General features: G+C 40.6%; 1 protein-coding gene across 1 annotated transcript in view; it reads left to right on the top strand.

Moving 5' to 3' along the window:
* Window positions 1-356: 356 nt before the first annotated feature.
* LOC118360221 (protein kinase C zeta type) overlaps window positions 357-19887 on the top strand; it is a 167805-nt gene continuing 148274 nt past the window's right edge. The window contains 1 exon segment of the mRNA XM_035739493.2: window positions 357-752. Within this exon segment, the coding sequence (XP_035595386.2) occupies window positions 682-752 (71 nt within the window). The 5' untranslated portion in view covers window positions 357-681.

Raw genomic sequence — 19887 nt, 5'->3', positions numbered from 1 at the left:
TTAATGTAGATTTTAGAATATTCGCATGCAAATCTGTCGCCAATTAGATGGAAAACTAGTTACTGAATGACTTCATTCGAGTTCTCTGTTCAACACATGCAACCCTGGAGTTGATGAAATAGGCTAATCATAACAGGTGCAAATCGGTCTAAATTTGGTTGTTGCGTTCTGATTGTGGATTACGAACAACTCAATCTAGAAGCCAGGTTGTTTTTACTTTTACATTTCATTTTGGCTAATTAAGAACAATGTCAGAAGTCACACATTTCAACTCGAGTGCGTTGAATAAATGTCTAAATTTCCTGAATTTGAAGCAGTAATTTCATAAAGCCTATATATGGCCAAATAACTGGAATATTTCACTCCTAAATCATCAACAGGTGTTTTGGACCAGGCCAGTCAGCCCTGACAGTGCGCTTTCTCCGCCCAGTACCGTCGGTAACCATAGCGAACACAATCATCGGAAACGCTCGAGTCCAGAATGACGAATCTTAAATGTTGCGTGAGAATTCCATGCATGCATGCCAGTCAGTAGGATAGTTCATGCATGACACACCGCCGTAACCTGGTAGTTTCTATCGATTGGTAAATCCCAACTGTGCAATGGAAACTTTTATCTTCAAGTGAGGCCTGTTGATACAGGTTTGTTTAGTTGCCTGGTAGTTTATAGCGTGGATTACAATGCATTCAAGTTACGGATCCACGATGGACCTGGGCTCGGATTACGTGAAAATTAAAGCGCACTACAGCGGGTGAGTGTTTGTCAAATCGGTTCTGTCCTCGAGGTTCGACCTGTCACTCGATTGTAATTCTTAACATAGGGTCGAAAGAAAGGCAACGCTGCTCTCGGATCAACTTTCTCCTTTCAAATCTTACCTTGAAATTATTCCACAATACTGACGACGGATCAGCTCCTGGAAAGATATCCCCTATAGCTGCAAATATTGAGGCGGTTGAGTCAAACGTTTACTCTGTAATAATGCGCTAAATCATAATTAAATATATTGAAACACATTTGACAGTAGCCTACAAGTAGCAAAAAAGAATTTGATTGAACATTAAATGTATTTCTATCATTTAAATAGGCCTATAGTCTGCTGTATTTATATTTGAATGCGTTCAACTCGGTTTAAAAGTGTATACGTCGATTGTATCAATTGCAACTTTCTTTGTAGTCAACTTTGTTCTGAAGTGATCCGTGGTTACAGAGGCAGAGAAACCGTGTGAGTCTGTTTGGCGTTAATCTTCTGGTTATAAAAGTGACGCGGGAGGGCAAAAAAATGTTGCGATTTCTACGAGTAGTCTGAGGCAGGCGTTAGATTACAAATGCAACATTAAAACAATAACAATATTTGAATTTAGTTCAACTACCACAAGCTATTGCAAAATGTAATTCAATACAAGTTGAACTAGTTAATTACTCCAACACTATAAACTAAAGTGTTTTGTTAGCCATGGGGTAGCTCTACTGAAACTGCTGTGAATGGGGAATTCAAACTTTAAACATTCCACAGGTGTTTCACAGTCTTCAATACGAAATCAACAGACCTGGGTCTGGTTTCCCAAAGGTATTTTAAGGCTAAATTCATCATTATAACTCGTTGAATCTATGAGGTGACCTCCCGAGTGGCGCAACGGTCTAAGGCACTGTGTCTCAGTGCTAGAGGTGTCACTACAGACCCTGGTTCGATTTCAGGCTGTATCACAACCTGCTGTGATTGGGCGGAGCACAATTGGCCCAGCGTTGCCTGGGTTAGGGTTTGGCTGGGGTAGGCCGTCATTGTAAATAATAATTTGTTCTTAACTCGGCTTGCCTGTTAAATAATTCCCCAAACCATCCCCACTTAAAACCTGGTTTCTAAAATTCTAATAGTTTGCTAATTTCAGTTCGTGACAAAGCAAGCAGTCATTGTGTAGATAATCATTGTACCATCTAAACTGCTGTAAATATATTTTCATAAACCCAAATATAGTATTTTCAGCTGTTTTGAAGCTTGTTTACAAAAGTAAAAGGCAAGAACGGGAAGCATAGAAATGGAACACCTCTGGCGCTTTTCTTAGACTTGCTTTCGATGAGAATTAAATATCTATAACTCACATTTCTATGTCAATTTGGTTGGGTTGCTTACTGTAGCGAGCTTCCTTTCTTTTTTGACAACAGACCTGCCTCAAGTGAGACACTTGAAACAGTTGTATTAATAGGCTAAATTAGCCAATTTGCAATTTGTCTGACATTTCTGATTTACGTATAATTTATCACAAAGTAGTTTGGATGTAGTGAACTACAAACTTTAGTTAAGTAGAATATTTTTTATTAAGGTTAACTTTAGTGTAGCTCAACTTCTTCCAGTGTGAAGTAAATGTTTAGCTTGATAAACTATATTTTCAGAGTAGCCTCCCAAACGCTGATAGCTTAAGCTACATGTTCAAAACTGCTATACACGGACTGTCACAGATGGAAAAACAATGTTTTGAATGAAATAAGTCTAAATTGTCATTATAGCCTTGGGGCATTAAGCTCAAAGGCAATTTTGGGATGGGCGCAGGTGGGATGGTCACACTTAAAATGAATTACAACTTATAAAGGGTGGCATAAAAGGTCCTTCCTTATATCCGATGCTTTGTCAAAAGTAGCATAACCTTGTCACACTTTATATAGTATTTATGACATTTGCAATAATTTCTGGAGCATCTATTTAGGTTTAAACTGGGTTTATAATGGCTTCATAAAGCCTTAGCACTTGATCCCATCAAAAATCTTTGTCATAAATGTCAATGGGAAAGGAGATATGGAACAGTGACAAGTGTATGTGTGCAAATGCATCAGGTAAAGAGTTGACCTCTTGACATAATGGTCATATCAGAATGTCATGGCTCTGTCATGTTTGCCAGCACCTTTCCTATTCACCTCAGGCCCTTCTGGTCCTTCTGTAGCACAGTTGGTAGAGCATGGCGCTTGTAATGCCAGGGTAGTGGGTTTGATTCCCGGGACCACCCATACGTAGAATGTATGCACACATGACTGTAAGTCGCTTTGGATAAAAGCGTCTGCTAAATGGCATATATATATATATATAAGGCCTAATCATCACTCAACACATTCAGAAAGTTACAATGTGTATTCACCTACGTTGCATAATTCACGTTCAAATGTTGATTCCTTGAAATCACTGAAGAATCATTGGCACTTTCCAGGTTTGCTAAAGTGCAGTGATATCGGTGCTAAAGGGATTATTGTAAGTGTCTGAAGCTATTATTTACAGACATGTGGCCTGTGTCAAGTGTTGCTGAGAAAGGCAGCCAAACTAATCTGGGCCTGGCTGTTTGGATAACAGTCAAAGGGAGATAAAGAAAGTGCATAGTAGTTTGCTTGATGCAAAATTAGGTTTAACTATAGATATAAGGTTATTTTGCAGGTAGATGAAAGGCTTGGTGGGTTACGAGATTGAGGGACACAGTGGTAATGACGGTGAATGAGGATGCCACTGGAGCAACTTGTCAATATTTCATGTCAGAATATGATTCAATATCATATGGCCAAACATCAGTGTTCTGTATTCACAAAGTGTCTCAGAATAGGAGTGCTGATCTAGTATCAGTTTTGCCTTTAAAATCATAATGGATAAGAGCTGATTCATTGATCCTAGACCAGCACACTTATTAGATGCTATGTGACTACATGCCCATATTCTCCCATTTCTTTTGCATTCTAGGAGATCATTCTGGAGATCTTTACAAGTTTTTGGTTGTTGAAACAAATTCATTATGCCCTTTATTGTCTCCGGGTCAAATACTCAACTTATAATTCTAGGCATATTTTTTTTGACAGCTCCGATACAAATGTGCAGTGTAGAGGTTATTTCTGATTTGCCTTCGGGTTGTTCCATTTGATTTCACCTTCCATACATATTTGCACATGGTAGAGGTGGTCAGAAAGTGACATTTTGGAGCTGAATGCCAAAATATTCAGAGATAGGTGCTCAAAGTTGACCCATTTTGCATACCCCATCATACGGCAGGCAGCCTAGTGGTTAGAGCGTTGGACTTGTAACCGAAAGGCTGCAAGATCAAATCCCAGAGCTGACAAGGTAAAAATCTGTTGTTCTGTCTCTGAACAAGGCAGTTAACCCACTGTTCCTAGGCTGTCATAGAAAATAAGTTTGTTCAACTGACTTGCCTAGTTAAATATTTTTTTTTTTAAATACCATGAGACATCCATGTCTTTATCACTGGAAAATATAAACTGGGGTTGTCAAACTATTTTATAATTAATTAAAAAAATTTAAATAAAAAGTATTTGCCTGGCAGCTGCTACCATACTCTATTCAAAGGCACTTAAATATTATGTCTTGCCCATTCACCCTCTGAATGACACATACACAATCTGTGTCTCAAGTATCTCAAGGCTTAATTAACCTGTCTCCTCCCCTTCATCTACACTGATTTGAAGTGGATTTAACTGGTGAAATCAATAAGCTTTCACCTGGAGTCACCTGGTCAGTCTGTCAGAGCAGGTGTCCTTAATGTTTTGTACACTCAGTGTACATTGCCATGGAAATGATTGCAGCACAATACCAGGCAGCCGTTACGAGTGTACCCATGAGTTTACCAGTCAAATTGCCAGGGTTAGAGATTCCAAACCTGTTCTAGTCCTATCTCTGTGTGCTACTGCATTTTTAAAATTTAACTAGGCGTAATGGGGTGTGTTGCAAGGAGCAACAAAGTTTCATCACGTTGTTAAGAGTCCATGCTACGGCAGAAACGGATCCAACTGCACGAATGCCCAGCCGTCCTGTCTTCAGTCAGTTGTTCTTTAGACTAATAAAATCATATATTTATACTTTAACGGCTATGACGGTTATTATATTTCCATGATGGACTTCATCCATAACCGTCAGTTAATTATATGGTAATTGTCAGCCCTACCTGTTTAAGTTTTTTAAAATTATATCAAATTCAACTGTATCATTTCCAGTGATGACATGGATTTATTTTCATTTAATCTTTATTTAACCAGGTAGGCTAGTTGAGAACAAGTTCTCATTTACAACTGCGACCTGGCCAAGATAAAGCAAAGCAGTGCGACACACAACACAGAGTTACACATGGAATTAAGTCAATAATACAGTAGAAAAGTCTATATACAGTGTGTGCATATGAGGTAAGATAGGCCATAGTGGCAAAATAATTACAATATAGCAATTAAACACTGGAGTGATAGATGTGCAGAAGATGAGTGTGCAAGTAGAGATACTGGGGTGCAAAGGAGCAGAATAAATAACAGTATGGGGATGAGGTAGTTGGATAGGCTATTTACAGATGGGCTATGTACAGGTGCAGCGATCTGTGAGCTGCTCTGACAGCTGGTGCTTAAAGCTAGTGAGGGAGATATGAGTCTCCAGCTTCAGTGATTTATTTTTTTGTAGTTCGTTCCAGACATTGGCATCAGAGAACTAGAAGGAAAGGCAGCCAATGGAGAAATTGGCTTTGGGGGTGACTAGTGAAATATACCTGCTGGAGCGAGCGCTACGGGTGGGTGATGCTATGGTGACCAGTGAGCTGAGATAAGGTGGGGCTTTACCAAGCAAAGACTTATAGATGACCTGGAGCCAGTGTGTTTGGTGACGAATATGAAGTGAGGGCCAGCCAATTAGAGCATACAGGTCGCAGTGGTGGTAGTATATGGGGCTTTCATGACAAAATGGTGACAAAACACTGATAGACTGCATCCAATTTGCTGAGTAGTGTTGGAGGTTATTTTGAAAATTACATCGCCAAAGTCAAGGATCGGTAGGATAGTCAGTTTTACAAGGGTTTGTTTGGCAGCATGAGTGAAGGATGCTTTGTTGCGAAATAGGAAGCCGATTCTAGATTTAACTTTGGATTGGAGATGCTTAATGCGAGTCTGGAAGGAGAGTTTACAGTCTAACCAGACACATAGGTATTTGTAGTTGTCCACCTATTCTAAGTCGGAACCGTCCAGAGTATGTATGGAGGGGTATGCAAAATTGATCAATTTTGAGCACCTATATCTCCTTAATGTTTTAGCATTCAGGTCCAAAAAGGCACTTTCTGACCACTTATACCATGGAAAAATATGTATGTAAAGTTTTGTTCCAATCAAGAGTTGTGGTCAAAAAGTGATCGAAATCAAATGGAACAATCCCTTCCCAATTTAAATTGATGTGACTTGAGTGTTATTGATGGGCTGCTACCTTGTGATAAGGACGTTCCCTCAATGTCTTGCCAACCATAAATTTACAGAATCCTGATCAGTCACTACAGCGGATGGGAGTCAAGCCAAGCTCAGGATATACTCTGACCTTTGATAAGCCGTTTTTGAATATACAAAATGTCAGCCTCCTTGATTTGTGGAGGCTCTGGAGGTCCCTCCCTGCTCTAAACAAATCATTGTTTCAAGAAGAGAGGCAGGGAAGATGGCAGTGTCCCTGTATGGTCTTGGCAAGCAGGCTGGTTTCATATAGTAACATAACATTACCCAATTAGCTTATTAACCAGACCTGCGGTGTGTTGAAAAGGTTGAAACAGTGCACAGACTGAATATTGACAAGATTAATTTATTTCTCGGACTGAATGCTATGTTGTTTTGCATAGCCCTTCCTTTCTTTTGCTCATTGTATTTCATGTTTACTTTTTGTATCACATCAACTTTACAAACCCAAATGACCTTGAATAAGGAAGTATGCATGCATGCACAGGTAGGAAGTACTGTTCAAATTTGGAAGATTACAGCTCGACAGTTCCTAGTTATGCAATGGCTATGATGCAGTCTGTGCTAATGTGGGGGAGTTGACTGAGGTACTATTGAATACCCAGAATTGAGTCAACCTTCTTTCTGAGCTCTCCGGATGCATTGGTAATTCCCAATTCTTAATGTATTTAAAAGGGGTGGGGGAGGTAATATTGTATGGCCCCGGTGGGCTGAGTGTCGGCTCGCAGACAGCCTAATCTTTTCAGTTGCCTAGCAACCTGTTATGAGTAGCCATATTACTTCTCCTTAAAGGGATAGTTCACACTGAAGAAAAAATGAGTAGGGAAGATGGGGACCATGTGATCTATTTACATCGCCACTATCTTTCATTCCAGTTTGGAGATTGTAAAGGTCTCCTAATGCATATGGGAACTACAACCACAGATGGTGTGGTATATGGGTTCAGCTTGACTTAGACCATATTTAAGGTATGGAAAAAGTCTGGCAAACTTTAATTTCCGGTGAAATACGCCTTTAACTCACTGGACTCTGGTGTGTCGTGGAGCTCCTGAGCTGTCTGAGATGGGGTCTAAGTGACACAGAGACATACTGTGAGCCTCTACATACGCTTAGAGATTTGCAGGGATTTGATTTGTCAGTGTGAATAATTTGACACCCTGCTCATTGCCAGGCTTTTGGGAATCTCTTCATGCATAGGTTCATGTTCTGACTTTTTTAAGTGTTTGATTCTCACCTAATTATCCTGCACACTATACATGTTCAATTAAATCAAAGTGCCCATATGAAGTTGCGTTGCAGAACGGTCTCCAGGGAAGGGTTTACATGGAGCAAAGGACATTCCATTAAAGCCATTACTTGGATGAATCAAACTGTTAATGGTTAAATATCATGAAGTACCCACAACTGTATCCGTCCAGTTCTTACATGGTATTAGGATCTGAATAGCTTTGTTTACTCTGATAAATTGCTAGTTTATTAATTACATGCCTGAGACATGATATGGATGGGATGGATCTAATGTCATTTCTCCAATGAGGATACACCTTTCAATAATTTGTCTCGAGCTGCCGGTGAATTGTTTTAAAGCAGAACATTAGGTAGGAATATGAGGGTGTAATGCCCTTGGGAAACTCAGCTAAATTGATTACTGTCAGGGAGAACAGTTCACAGAACTGCCTTTTGGTGGAGAGATGAGGCAGAGTCATCTTGATAAATACTAGGCCTATGTTCTTATAAATGTATTTTATTTTTATTTAACCAGGTAGACTAGTTGAGAACAAGTTCTCATTTGCAACTGCGACCTGGCCAAGATAAAGCATAGTAGTGTGAAGACAACAACACAGAGTTACACATGGAGTAAACAATAAACAAGTTAATAACCAAACAATTTTTCCACTATCTATACACATTGTGTGCAAAAGGCATGAGGAGGTAGGCAATAAATCGGTTAGCTGCTCAGATAGCAGATGTTTAGAGTTGGTGAGGGTGCAAAATAGAAAGCCTACTCTAGATTTGATTTTGGATTGGAGATGTTTGATATGAGTCTGGAAGGAGCGTTTGCAGTCTAGCCAGACACCTAGGTACTTATAGATGTCCACATAGTCTAGGTTGGAACCATCCAGGGTGGTGATGCAAGTCGGGCGTGCGGGTGCAGGCAGCGATCGGTTGAAAAGCATGCATTTGGTTTTACTAGCGTTTAAGAGCAGTTGAAGGCCACGGAAGAAGTGTTGTATGGCAATGAAGCTTGTTTGGAGGTTAAATAGCACAGTGTCCAAGGAAGGGCCAGAAGTATACAGAATGGTGTCGTCTGCGTAGAGGTGGATCAGGGAATCGCCCGCAGCAAGAGCAACATCATTGATATATACAGAGAAAAGAGTCGGCCTGAGAATTGAACCCTGTGGCACCCCCATAGACTGCCAGAGGACCGGACAACATGCCCTCCAATTTGACACACTGAACTCTGTCTGCGAAGTAGTTGGTGAACCAGGCATGGCAGTCATTAGAAAAACCGAGGCTACTGAGTCTGCCGATAAGAATATGGTAATTGACAGAGTCGAAAGCCTTGGCCAGGTCGATGAAGACGGCTGCACAGTACTGTCTTTTATCAATGGTGGTTATGATATCGTTTAGTACCTTGAGCGTGGCTGAGGTGCACCCGTGACCTGCTCTGAAACCAGATTGCACAGCGGAGAAGTTACGGTGGGATTCGAGATGGTCAGTGATCTGTTAGTTGACTTGGCTTTTGAAGACCTTATAGATAGGCAGGGCAGGATGGATATAGGTCTGTAACAGTTTGGGTCCAGGGTGTCTCCCCCTTTGAAGATGGGGATGACCGCAGCAGCTTTCCAATCCTTGGGGATCCCAGATGATACGAAGGAGAGGTTGAACAGGCTGGTAATAGGGGTTGCAACAATAGCGGCGGACAGTTTCAGAAATAGAGGGTCCAGTTTGTCAAGCCCAGCTGATTTGTATTGGTCCAGATAGACAACTCCTGTGTAGAACGCCCTTGAGTGAATGGTTGGTAAATTGTGCAGAAGTGTGTTAGAGACCTGCTTTTCACCTGCACATGTTAATGCTATTCGTGACACTGCCACACCCGGCCTAAAACATACTTATACAATTGTGGCCAAAAATCTGAAGCTCATAAATGATCAACTGGAACTAACAGTAGCTAAAGGGATGTTGCCCTTGTATAAAAAAAAAAAAATTGACATTTCAACAAGGCAGATTGAAACAGTGGACTCAGCCAGAGTTTGTTGGGAGCTACAGTTGAAGTTGGAAGTTTACATACACCTTAACCAAATACATTTAAACTCAGTTTTTCACAATTCCTGACATTTAATCCTAGTAAAAAATTCCCTGTCTTAAGTCAGTTAGGATCACCACTTTATTTTAAGAATGTGAAATGTCAGAATAATAGTAGAGAGTGATTTTATTTCAGCTTGTATTTCTTTCATCACATTCCCAGAGGGCCAGAAGTTTACATACACTCAATTAGTATTTGGTAGCATTGCCTTTACATGGGTTAAACTTCCCACAATAAGTTGGGTGAATTTTGGCCCATCCCTCCTGGTGTAACCGAGTCAGGGTTGTAAAAGGCCTCCTTGCTCGCACATGCTTTTTCAGTTCCGGCCACAAATGTTCTATGGGATTGAAGTCAGGGCTTTGTGATGGCCACTCCTATACCTTGACTTTGTTGCCCTTAAGCCATTTTGCCACAACTTTGGAAGTATGCTTGGGGTCATTGTCTATTTAGAAGACTCATTTGTGACCAAGCTTTAACTTCCTGACTGATGGCTTGATGTTGCTTCAATATATCCACATCATTTTCCTACCTCATGATGCCATCTATTTTGTGAACTGCACCAGTCCCTCCTGACGCAAAGCACCCCCACAACATGATCCTGCCACCCCTGTGTTTCACAGTTGGGATGGTGTTCTTCGGCTTGCAAGCCTCCCCCTTTTTCCTCCAAACATAACGATGGTCATTATGACCAAACAGTTCTATTTTTTGTTTCATCAGACCAGAGGACAAACCGTAGTCTAGCTTTCTCATGGCAGTTTTGGAGCAGTGGCTTCTTCCTTGCTGAGCAGCCTTTCAGGTTATGTCGATATAGGACTTGTTTTACTGTGGATATAAATACTTTTGTACCTGTTTCCTCCAGCATCTTCACAAGGTCCTTTGCTGTTGTTCTGGGATTGATTTGCACTTTTCTCACCAAAGTACGTTTACCTCTAGGAGGCAGAACGCGTCTCCTTCCTGAGCGGTATGACAGCTTTGTGGTCCCATGGTGTTTATACTTGTGTACAATTGTTTGTACAGATGAACGTGGTACCTTCAGGCGTTTGGAAATTGCTCCCAAGGATGAACCAAACTTGTGTGGAGGTCTACAATTTTTTCCTGAGGTCTTGGCTGATTTCTTTTGATTTTCCCACGATGTCAAGCAAAGAGGCACTGAGTTTGAAGGTAAGTCTTGAAATACATCCACAGGTACACCTCCAATTGACTCAAATGATGTCAATTAGCCTATCAGAAGCTTCTAAAGCCATGACATCATTCTCTGGAATTTTCCAAGCTGTTTAAAGGTACAGTCAACTTAGTATATGTAAACTCCTGGCACACTGGAATTGTGATACAGTGAATTATAATTGAAAAAATCTCTGTTAACTTTTGTTGGAAAAAATACTTGTCATGCACAAAGTAGATGTTCTAACCGACTTGCCAAAACTATAGTTTGTTAACAAGATGTGTGGAGTGGTTGAAACACTTAGGTTGGAGTCATTCAAACTCCTTTATGTAAACTTCTGACTTGAACTGTATTTACGTTAGACTTTTGTGGTCCTAGTCTGATTTAATCAGGCTGTAATACACCATTTCATTGGTACAGCCTGAAACTAATGACTGCAAACTCTTAATGTTCCTTACAAGTTACAATGTTTAATAAAATTACATTTGAACTTACTCTACTGGACTGGTTGTCTGTGGTGTTGGTCCTTCAGATGGTTGAAATATGAGACTGAATTAACCACAGGAAAGTATTGTTTACCCGACTTTTCAGAGGGCCGGTACTATAACGTTTAAATTTCTATCACCAGGCTCATGCACAAAACCATGTAAACCCTTGCTGACATCAGTTGGTATGCATGCATTGCGTGCATGTACTTCTTCCGTCCTGTACAAGTTGCTTTGGTCATAAGCAAACGTGTGTACGTGATGTATGCATACTAACTTTAGTCAACAGGTACTTAGGTGGATTTCACAGCAGCTCCATCAAGGTTGTGCCTCATGGAGCTTGAAACCGGCAGCAGCAACCATTCATGAAGTAAGTGTCTAGACTCTAGATAGTTATTTTTCTATTATCAAAAGTAAAGGACATGCTAGTCATGAGCTTCACGCTTTGCACAATATTCTTTTGATTGTTCTCTTCAGGGCCGATGTCTGAATGAACGTTATACTACTCAATGCAACTATTTTAAATTGAATTTTGAAACATGAGATTATTAAACGAGGCGAATAATTAGCAGGAAAACCTTTTGTCATTGTGATGTCGCCAGAAAATGTATTCGTAGGAAAAATTTAGCTAGCTAGCTAAGATTGAGGGGACTGGAGGACCAGATTTTAGCTAGCTAGTTAACATGAACTATTTTAGACGTACTTTAGATAGATGGCAATGTTGCCATTAGCTAGCAAAGAAAATGTTACAACATAATGACAGCTTTTTCCTACAAATGATTTGCCTACATTAGCAATGTCATTCTATTCAGGCCACTATAGTGTCTCCTCATAATGTTAGCTACCTAACTTAGCTAGCTCAATAATGAATTAAAGAAGCATAAAGTTACTCCTTATAGTCCAAGGACCTTAACGTAAACTCACTCACTTTTGTACATCGCCTTGGTCCGTACAATTGACCTTATTTTAGCGCCCCAAAAACGTAATACTTCCAGATTAACTGTAATGTCAATACCATTGTAAAGCACACTTTCTCCCCTTTCCAACAGAATCAATTACATGACCTAAACGCTGCCCGTTTCTGCATCATTCAAGAAGACAATGAGCCCCATCGGGTCTTTAAAAAAATGGCGGGTGGGGAAGCGAAACTATTGCGTGATAGTGAGAAGGAGATGTTGTGTGGGAAAATTGCTTTTTTTTCACTCAATCTGTCCAATTTATCACCTTATCGCCTCTAAATGTAAATAAAACACTATAAAGAGTTTGTCATTACATACCTATTTGAAGGTTTGTGTCAAAATTGAATCTGGTTTTTAGCGTGGTGCTAAAGTGATCTTAGCAGTAAACAGTGGCTTTGAGAATGATGATCGCATGCAATGATGACCAAAAAAATTACTAGGTATCCCCCCTTACCCCCGTCACTGTCCATTTCTTGTTTTTAAAGGATGATAGAAGGGCTACACTTGGTGAAGAGAGATCGTAAGACCGAAATAGTTGCTTTATGCGTGCTGTACGTTACGACCTGACACATCAAGATGTAACAGAGGGTCAGTTTCTTTTTCAACCTTTCTCCAATACTATAGAGCTATTACCATGTCGATCAACGCTTGAGTAGAAACTAGTTCACACACCCGATTTTGCAGTCAACACAGTCCCATTAGTTTTCTTTGCACGTTCACACAGATGAGCAGGGACCCTAGGCATCTTTCTTTTGGTGTTTTTCAGAGTCCGTAGAAAGGCCTCTTTAGTGTCCTAAGTTTTCATAACTGTGACCTTTAATTGCCTACCGTCTGTAAGCTGTTAGTGTCTTAACGAACATTCCACAGGTGCATGTTCATTAAATGTTTATGGTTTATTGAACAAGCATGGGAAACAGTGTTTAAACCCTTTACAATGAAGATCTGTGAAGTTATTTGAAGACAATTTTGCGAATTGTCTTTGAAGGACAGGTTTCCAGAAAAGGGATGTTTCCTTTTTTTGCTGGGTTTTCATGGCTAGATCTCTCAATAGGTGTGTGTTTATCTGTGATATGATTCCTAAAAAATAATATGCCTTCTGGCTGAATGCCAGAATGATACATCATATGACTTATGAAAGCTTAGGCTAGCGGTCTAGCTGGTTTGACATTGCTATGGGCATACATTGATCATACTATTTAAGTTTCTAAGTTTTGGACTGTCTGATATGAAGGATTGTAAAATATAACTTTGTCACCTTTTTTTGGTTGATAACTTGAAGCTACACAATTCCCATCCATTCATCATCCCCTTTATTTCGTGCTAAAGGGTCATCGCTGAGGAGGCCTGCAGGATGAGGACCACGAGGTCATGGACTTCTTGGAGGAGGCTTTTGATGAGGAGCTACTTTGTGAAGAAGAGGATGACTAATGAGACACAAACGGGACAGACAGGTGAACATGGCATCGAAGCTGCTCCACTGGTTCCCTCCTAACCGTCCTAGGTTGATTCTGGTGGAGGTGGCTACTGTCCATACCAAGCTGGTGGTGCAGGTCATAGAAATGCTCAAGCCTGGTCCCAGATCTTTTTATGCTGTCTTGCTAACTGTTAATGTAGGATAGTTGTCATGCCATGTTACCTTGGCAGTTGATACATAGGCGTTGGCTATACACTGAGTATATCTTTCCTTGACACAGACTGACCAGGTGAAAGCTATGATCCCTTATTGATGTCACTTTTTAAATCCACTTCAATCAATGTAGATGAAGGGGAGACAGGTTAAAGAAGGATTCTTAAGCTTTGAGACAACTGAGACATGGATTGTGTATGTGCCATTCAGAGGGTGAATGGGCAAGACAAATAAATGAAGTGTCTTTGAACGGGGTATGGTAGTAGGTGCCAGGCACACCGGTTTATGTGAAGAACTGTGACGCTGCTGGGTTTTCACTCTCAACAATTTCCTGTGTGTATCAAGAATGGTCCACCACCGAAAGGACATCAAGCCAACTTGACACAACTGTGGGAAGCATTGGAGTCAACATGAGCCAGCATCCCTGTGGAACGCTTTCGACACCTTGTAGAGTCCATGCCTTGACAAATTGAGGCTGTTCTGAGGGTAAAAACATTAGTGTTTCTAATATTTGTTATACTCAGTATATACGTACCTACTACCATACTCCATAAAAACTATTTGTCTTGCCAATTCACCCACTGAATGGCGCACATACAATCCATGTCTACAATCCAGGTGTGAATGTGAGGGCAGGCAGTTGTGTATGATTTTATGGTTATGATAGTGAGGTAACTTGCACTTTTGTTTTCATCTTTGAATGAGACAATCTTTCAATAAATGTTTTGTTTTATGAATATTATATTACTTGTGTATTTATTTCCTCATCACATTCAAGACTCAGTGGTTTCTGTTTTTTTTGTTTTGGTCCAGATATGTTTAATTTACCGTATGGATAAGAGAGTGTCTGATCACAGAAAATTCCAGAGTTAAAAAAGTATCATCATTCACTAAAACACGTGTTCCTTATTTTGTAAGGATCAGAATAGAAGTTCCCTTTACTGTGCGTTATACCTTCCAGAGCTTGAGTTGTAAAACAATAACTTGAAAAGCTACTGACATGCCATGATTTAGACTTTCATTATAACCTTGTTTATGATCTGGGTGTTATGTAATAACTGAGAATTTATGAAGTAAGACAAACTTTCACTGCAGTCTCGTTCCTTTATTTACTTTCTGCAACAAACATTCCAAATGATGTAATTCAAGAGTGTTAACTTATTTTAATTTTTAATTTTTAGTCTATTTCACAAAATGATAATTTTGACTTTGATGAGGCTGAAGTCTGAGGCCTAACTGCGTCTCAGTGAAGTATTACTTGCCATGTTAGGCCTGTGAGATGCAGAGGCCTATAGTCTGCTCAGCAGATGATCATGGCATTCTGCAATGAATAGACGGGATATAGGCCAGGATGGTCCACCATGCAAGACGGCTGTTCTGGTCCTGCATCTACTGATGACCTATTGAAAACGATATGATATAGCAGGTTAAGATGTGTGCTGTATGCCTTTTGTTTTGATGACAAAACAAAGTATCGTTCACACCTGTGGAAGTTTTTCACGTTTTTTATTTTAAGGGATAAGGGGGAGGGCATTAGACAAGTCTTATCAGCCAATCAGGGTTGTATGAAAATATGTCACATGCCCACACATTTGGACTGAGCATTTCAGAAGCTCAAGGAAAGAAATTATTTAAAGAAATATGATTTGGAGCATTCGGAAAGCATTCCGACCCCTTGACTTTTTATAGCCTTATTCTGAAATGGATGAAATAGTTTTTTTCCCCGGCATCTACACACAATACTTTTATTTAACCAGGCAAGTCAGTTAAGAACAAATTATTATTTACAATGACTGCCTACCAAAAGGCCTCCTGCGGGGACGGGGGCCTGGGATTAAAAAAAACCCCAAATACAATAGGACAAAACACACCATCACAACACTAAATAAAGATAGACGTAAGACACAAGGCAGCAATACATGACAACATGGTAGCAGCACAAAAACATGGTACAAACATTGGGCAAAGTCAACACAAAGGTCAAGAAGGTAGAGACGATACATCATACAAAGCAGCCACAATTGTCAGTAAGAGTGTCCATGATTGAGTCTGAATGAAGACATTGAAATAATAACCCATAATGACAAAGCAAAAACAACTTTTTATAAACTTTTGCAAATTTATTAAAAAAAACATACCTGGAAATATTCATTTACATAAGTATTCAGACCCTTTACTCCAGTACTTTATTGTAGCACCTTTGGCAGCGATTACAGCCTCGAGTCTTCTTGTGTATGACGCTACAAACTTGGCACACCTGTATTTTGGGGAGTTTCTCCCGTTCTTCTCTGCAGATCCTCTCAAGCTCTGTCAGGTTGAATGGGGAGCATCACTGCACAACTTTTTTTCAGGTCCTCCAGAGATGTTTGATCAGGTTCAAGTCCGGGCTCTGGCTGGGCCACTCAAGGACATTCAAAGACTTGTCCTGAAGCCACTCCTGCATTGTTTTGGCTGTGTGCTTAGGGTCATTGTCCTGTTAGGTGAACCTTCACCCCAGTCTGAGGTCCTGAGCAGGTTTTCATCAAGGATCTCTCTACTTTGTGTCGTTCATTTTTCCTCGATCCTGACTCCCAGTCCCTGCCGCTGAAAAACATCCCCACAGCATGATTCTGCCACCACCATGCTTCGTAGGGATGGTGCCAGGTTTCTTCCAGATGTGATGCTTGGCATTCAGGCCAAAGAGTTCAATTGTGGTTTCATCAGACCATAGAATCTTGTTTCTCATGGTTTGAGAGTCTTTAGGTACCTTTTGGCAAACTCAAAGCGGGCTGTCATATGCCTTTTACTGAGTAGTGGCCTCCGTCTGGCCACTCTAGCATAAAGGCCTGATTGGTGGAGTGCTACAGAGATGATTGTCCTTCTGGGAGGTTCTCCCATCTCCACAGAGCAACTCTAGAGCTCTGTCAGAGTGACCATCGGGTTCTTGGTCACCTCCCTGACCAAGGCCCTTCTCCCCTGATTGCTCAGTTTGGACAGGTGGCCAGCTCTAGGAAGAGTCTGGGTGGTTCCAAACTTCTTCCATTTGAGAATGATGTAGGCCACTGTTTTCTTGGGGATCTTCAACGCTGCATAAATGTTTTGGTACCCTTCCCCAGATCTGTGCCTCAACACAGTCCTGTCTCGGAGCTCTACGGACAATTCCTTCAACCTCATGGCTTGGTTTTTGCTCTGACATGCACTGTCAACTGTGGGACCTTATATAGACAGGGTGTGCCTTTCCAAATCATGTCCAATCAATTGAATTTACCACAGGTGGACTCCAAGTTGTAGAAACATCTCAAGGATGATCAATGGAAACAGGATGCACCTGAGCTCAATTTTGAGTCTCATAGCAAAGGGTCTGAATACTTATGTAAATAAGGTATTTCTGTTTTATTTTTAAGAGATTTGTTCATTTCTAAAAACCTGTTTACTATGTCATTATGGGGTATTGTGTGTAGATTTAAAAAAAAATCTATTTTAGAATAAGGCAGTAACGTAAGAACATGTGGAAAAAGTCAAGGTGCCTGAATACTTTCCAAATGCACTGTGTATATATATATATACAGTGATTTATTCGACAAAGTAATGATTTATAAATCTATATATTTTTTTTAACTGCATGGGGGTTTTAATCACCGTGGGCGCAGTGTCGGCTGTTTCTGCTACATAAAAATAGATAAAAGTGAAAAGGTCAATGTGTAGTCCACCTACAAATAATTGAGTTGAGAATATTTTGTTGTTGACAACATATTGACTATTGTATTTTACATTTTTGCATGCTTAAATAGACTCTCGTGACAGATGTGAAGCTATTTATTTAGTGTGTGCAATATTTAGTTCCAGGTTCTGAGATTACAGCCAAGATAAGGTATGACCCACCATCAATCCATATTGGGCTACAGTTAATTAGCATTTATATAAGCAGCATTTGATTTCTAAAGTTCCACACAATTGATACAGTGCATGCTGACAATGGTACATATACATCTAACCATCTGCGTATGTATGCATGCATGTATTGTACTGCTTGTGCGTGCTTGCTTGCATGTGTGTCTGTGTCTCTCTTTAGCGAGTGTGTGTGTGTGTCCGTGTGTACAAGAGAGTGTGTTTGCTGGTGCAGTGTGGGAGGGTATTGAAGGAGTGCCATGTTGGCACAGGATGTGCCCTGTGAGGGGAACTGGAGTCGTGCCTGCTGCTGAGGCCCAAGCTGTTCCTGTCTCCCTCCCCAGAGGAGTCAGAGTCACAAAACAACCCCAAATACCACACCACAACCTGTCAAATACTAACTATATGATTTGAACACTGGCTACCCTAAAATGATCTTCTGAAAATATAGTTACTGAACTAGATCATTGCCCATATTCATTGAGCGGAGTAGGAGTGCTGATCTAGGATCAGTTTTGCCTTTCAATTCAGAATGAGTAAGATTATAGACAGGGGGGACCTGATCTTAGAATGATCCTGAATAGGGGTTGTGTGTTGTCAACAGTAACTGGTTCAGACAGTGGGGTGTTAGGTTGGCCTAATGATGCTTGATGTTGAATATGAACACACTGTATTACAGGGTGCCCACAGGGTCATTGACAGACAGGTGAAGGTGGTTCAAATGGCAGGAGTTCAAATCACAATAAAATGCAATATCACTAATGCGGTATGTGTAGTACTCAGTGGATGCTGAAGACCTTTTACCTTGTGCGAGCCGGAACGGCTCCTATGAGCCGATCTCGTATTTCTGTAGCATGAGGCTACAAACACACCCACTGAACAGGACGCTAGTCTATCTCCTTAATGCTGATTGCCAAGCAGAGGACGGACACTCAAACCACAAGGCCCCTGAGTAGTTACTTGACATTGTGTGGTACCAACCACGAGGCAGTCGAGCTGAGTCCTGGGCTATAATTTCCAAAAGATAACCAAACAAAAACATATTTACTCTTTATGTAGTAGCAAAATGTCTTACTTATTTGCGTTTGTTTTTACTTACACATGTATGTTAACTTCTCCATTGATGTTGTTTTTAAGTTTTCGCGGATGTTTCTAAGCGGATTGTCTCGAATTGAATTATGGGGAGTTTCAGGCCCCGGAGTGAACGTAATTGTAGCCGACTCAAAGCCGACTGAAAACGAGGGCTTGAGGGGCTTACGTTGCAAACTTCCCTAGCATGGCTAATCATTTGGACCACCCTCCAAAATGGCGACGGGGATTCCCTCAAGGGCATAAGGCGAGGGTAAGTGGACGAGGGTGTGTCTCAAGTGTTTGGACCCCAGGCCTGGTATTGACTGGAGTCACAAACAAAGAACAATCACAGGTGTCCACATCAATAGCTGAGAAACATAAGTGAAACCTGAATTGTAAAGAATGGTCTGCTCACCACATGCCAATGAATGTTAGCTGGATTTGCAATCCATTTATAATTAGGCTAACCTAGAGGAGCCCAGAGAGGACATGTCAATAAATAAATAAAAATCCTCATTATGTCGAGATCACAAATTATCTCATGATCACGACATGAAAAAAAAAAGTTGTTTTGTTGAGATCACGAAATCAACTATAAATAGGAGTGATTGTTACACTAATGGATGGTACATTTCATGCTAACATAATGCTTTCATTTGTGTTTGGAGCTCATTATCAGTTTATAAGTTAGAATGTTAGCAAGCTAAATGTCCCTTACCTTGAGCTAAGAGCTCTCTTGGGGCATCTAAGCCATCGTGGGGCATTTGAGCCTGTCTTCCAGGCAGCATGCCACCCCCAAGACCACAGCATGCAAGCAACAAAGCAGCTACAGGGCCTTCAGAAACTATTCATACCCCTTGACTTATTCCATATTTTGTTGTTACAGCCTGCATTTTCTCACCCATCTACACACAATACCCCATAATGACAGGTTTTTTTTATGCAAATACTCTGTAGAAGCACCCTTTGGCAGCGATGACAGCTGTCAGTCTTTCTGGGTAAGTCTCGAAGAGCTTTCCACACCTAGATTCAGGAGTGGGAAAAGTACCCAATTGTCATTCTTCAGTAAAAGTAGAGATGCCTTTTTAATAGAGAATGACTCAAGTAAAAGTGAAAGTCACTTTGTAAAATACTTCTTGAGTATAAGTATTTGGTTTTAAATATACCTCTGTATCAA

Source organism: Oncorhynchus keta, chromosome 27, assembly GCF_023373465.1.
Source record: "Oncorhynchus keta strain PuntledgeMale-10-30-2019 chromosome 27, Oket_V2, whole genome shotgun sequence".
Taxonomy (NCBI): Eukaryota; Metazoa; Chordata; class Actinopteri; order Salmoniformes; family Salmonidae; genus Oncorhynchus; species Oncorhynchus keta.
The sequence above is the reverse complement of the archived record's forward strand: the minus strand, read 5'-3'. Positions and strand labels throughout refer to the sequence as shown.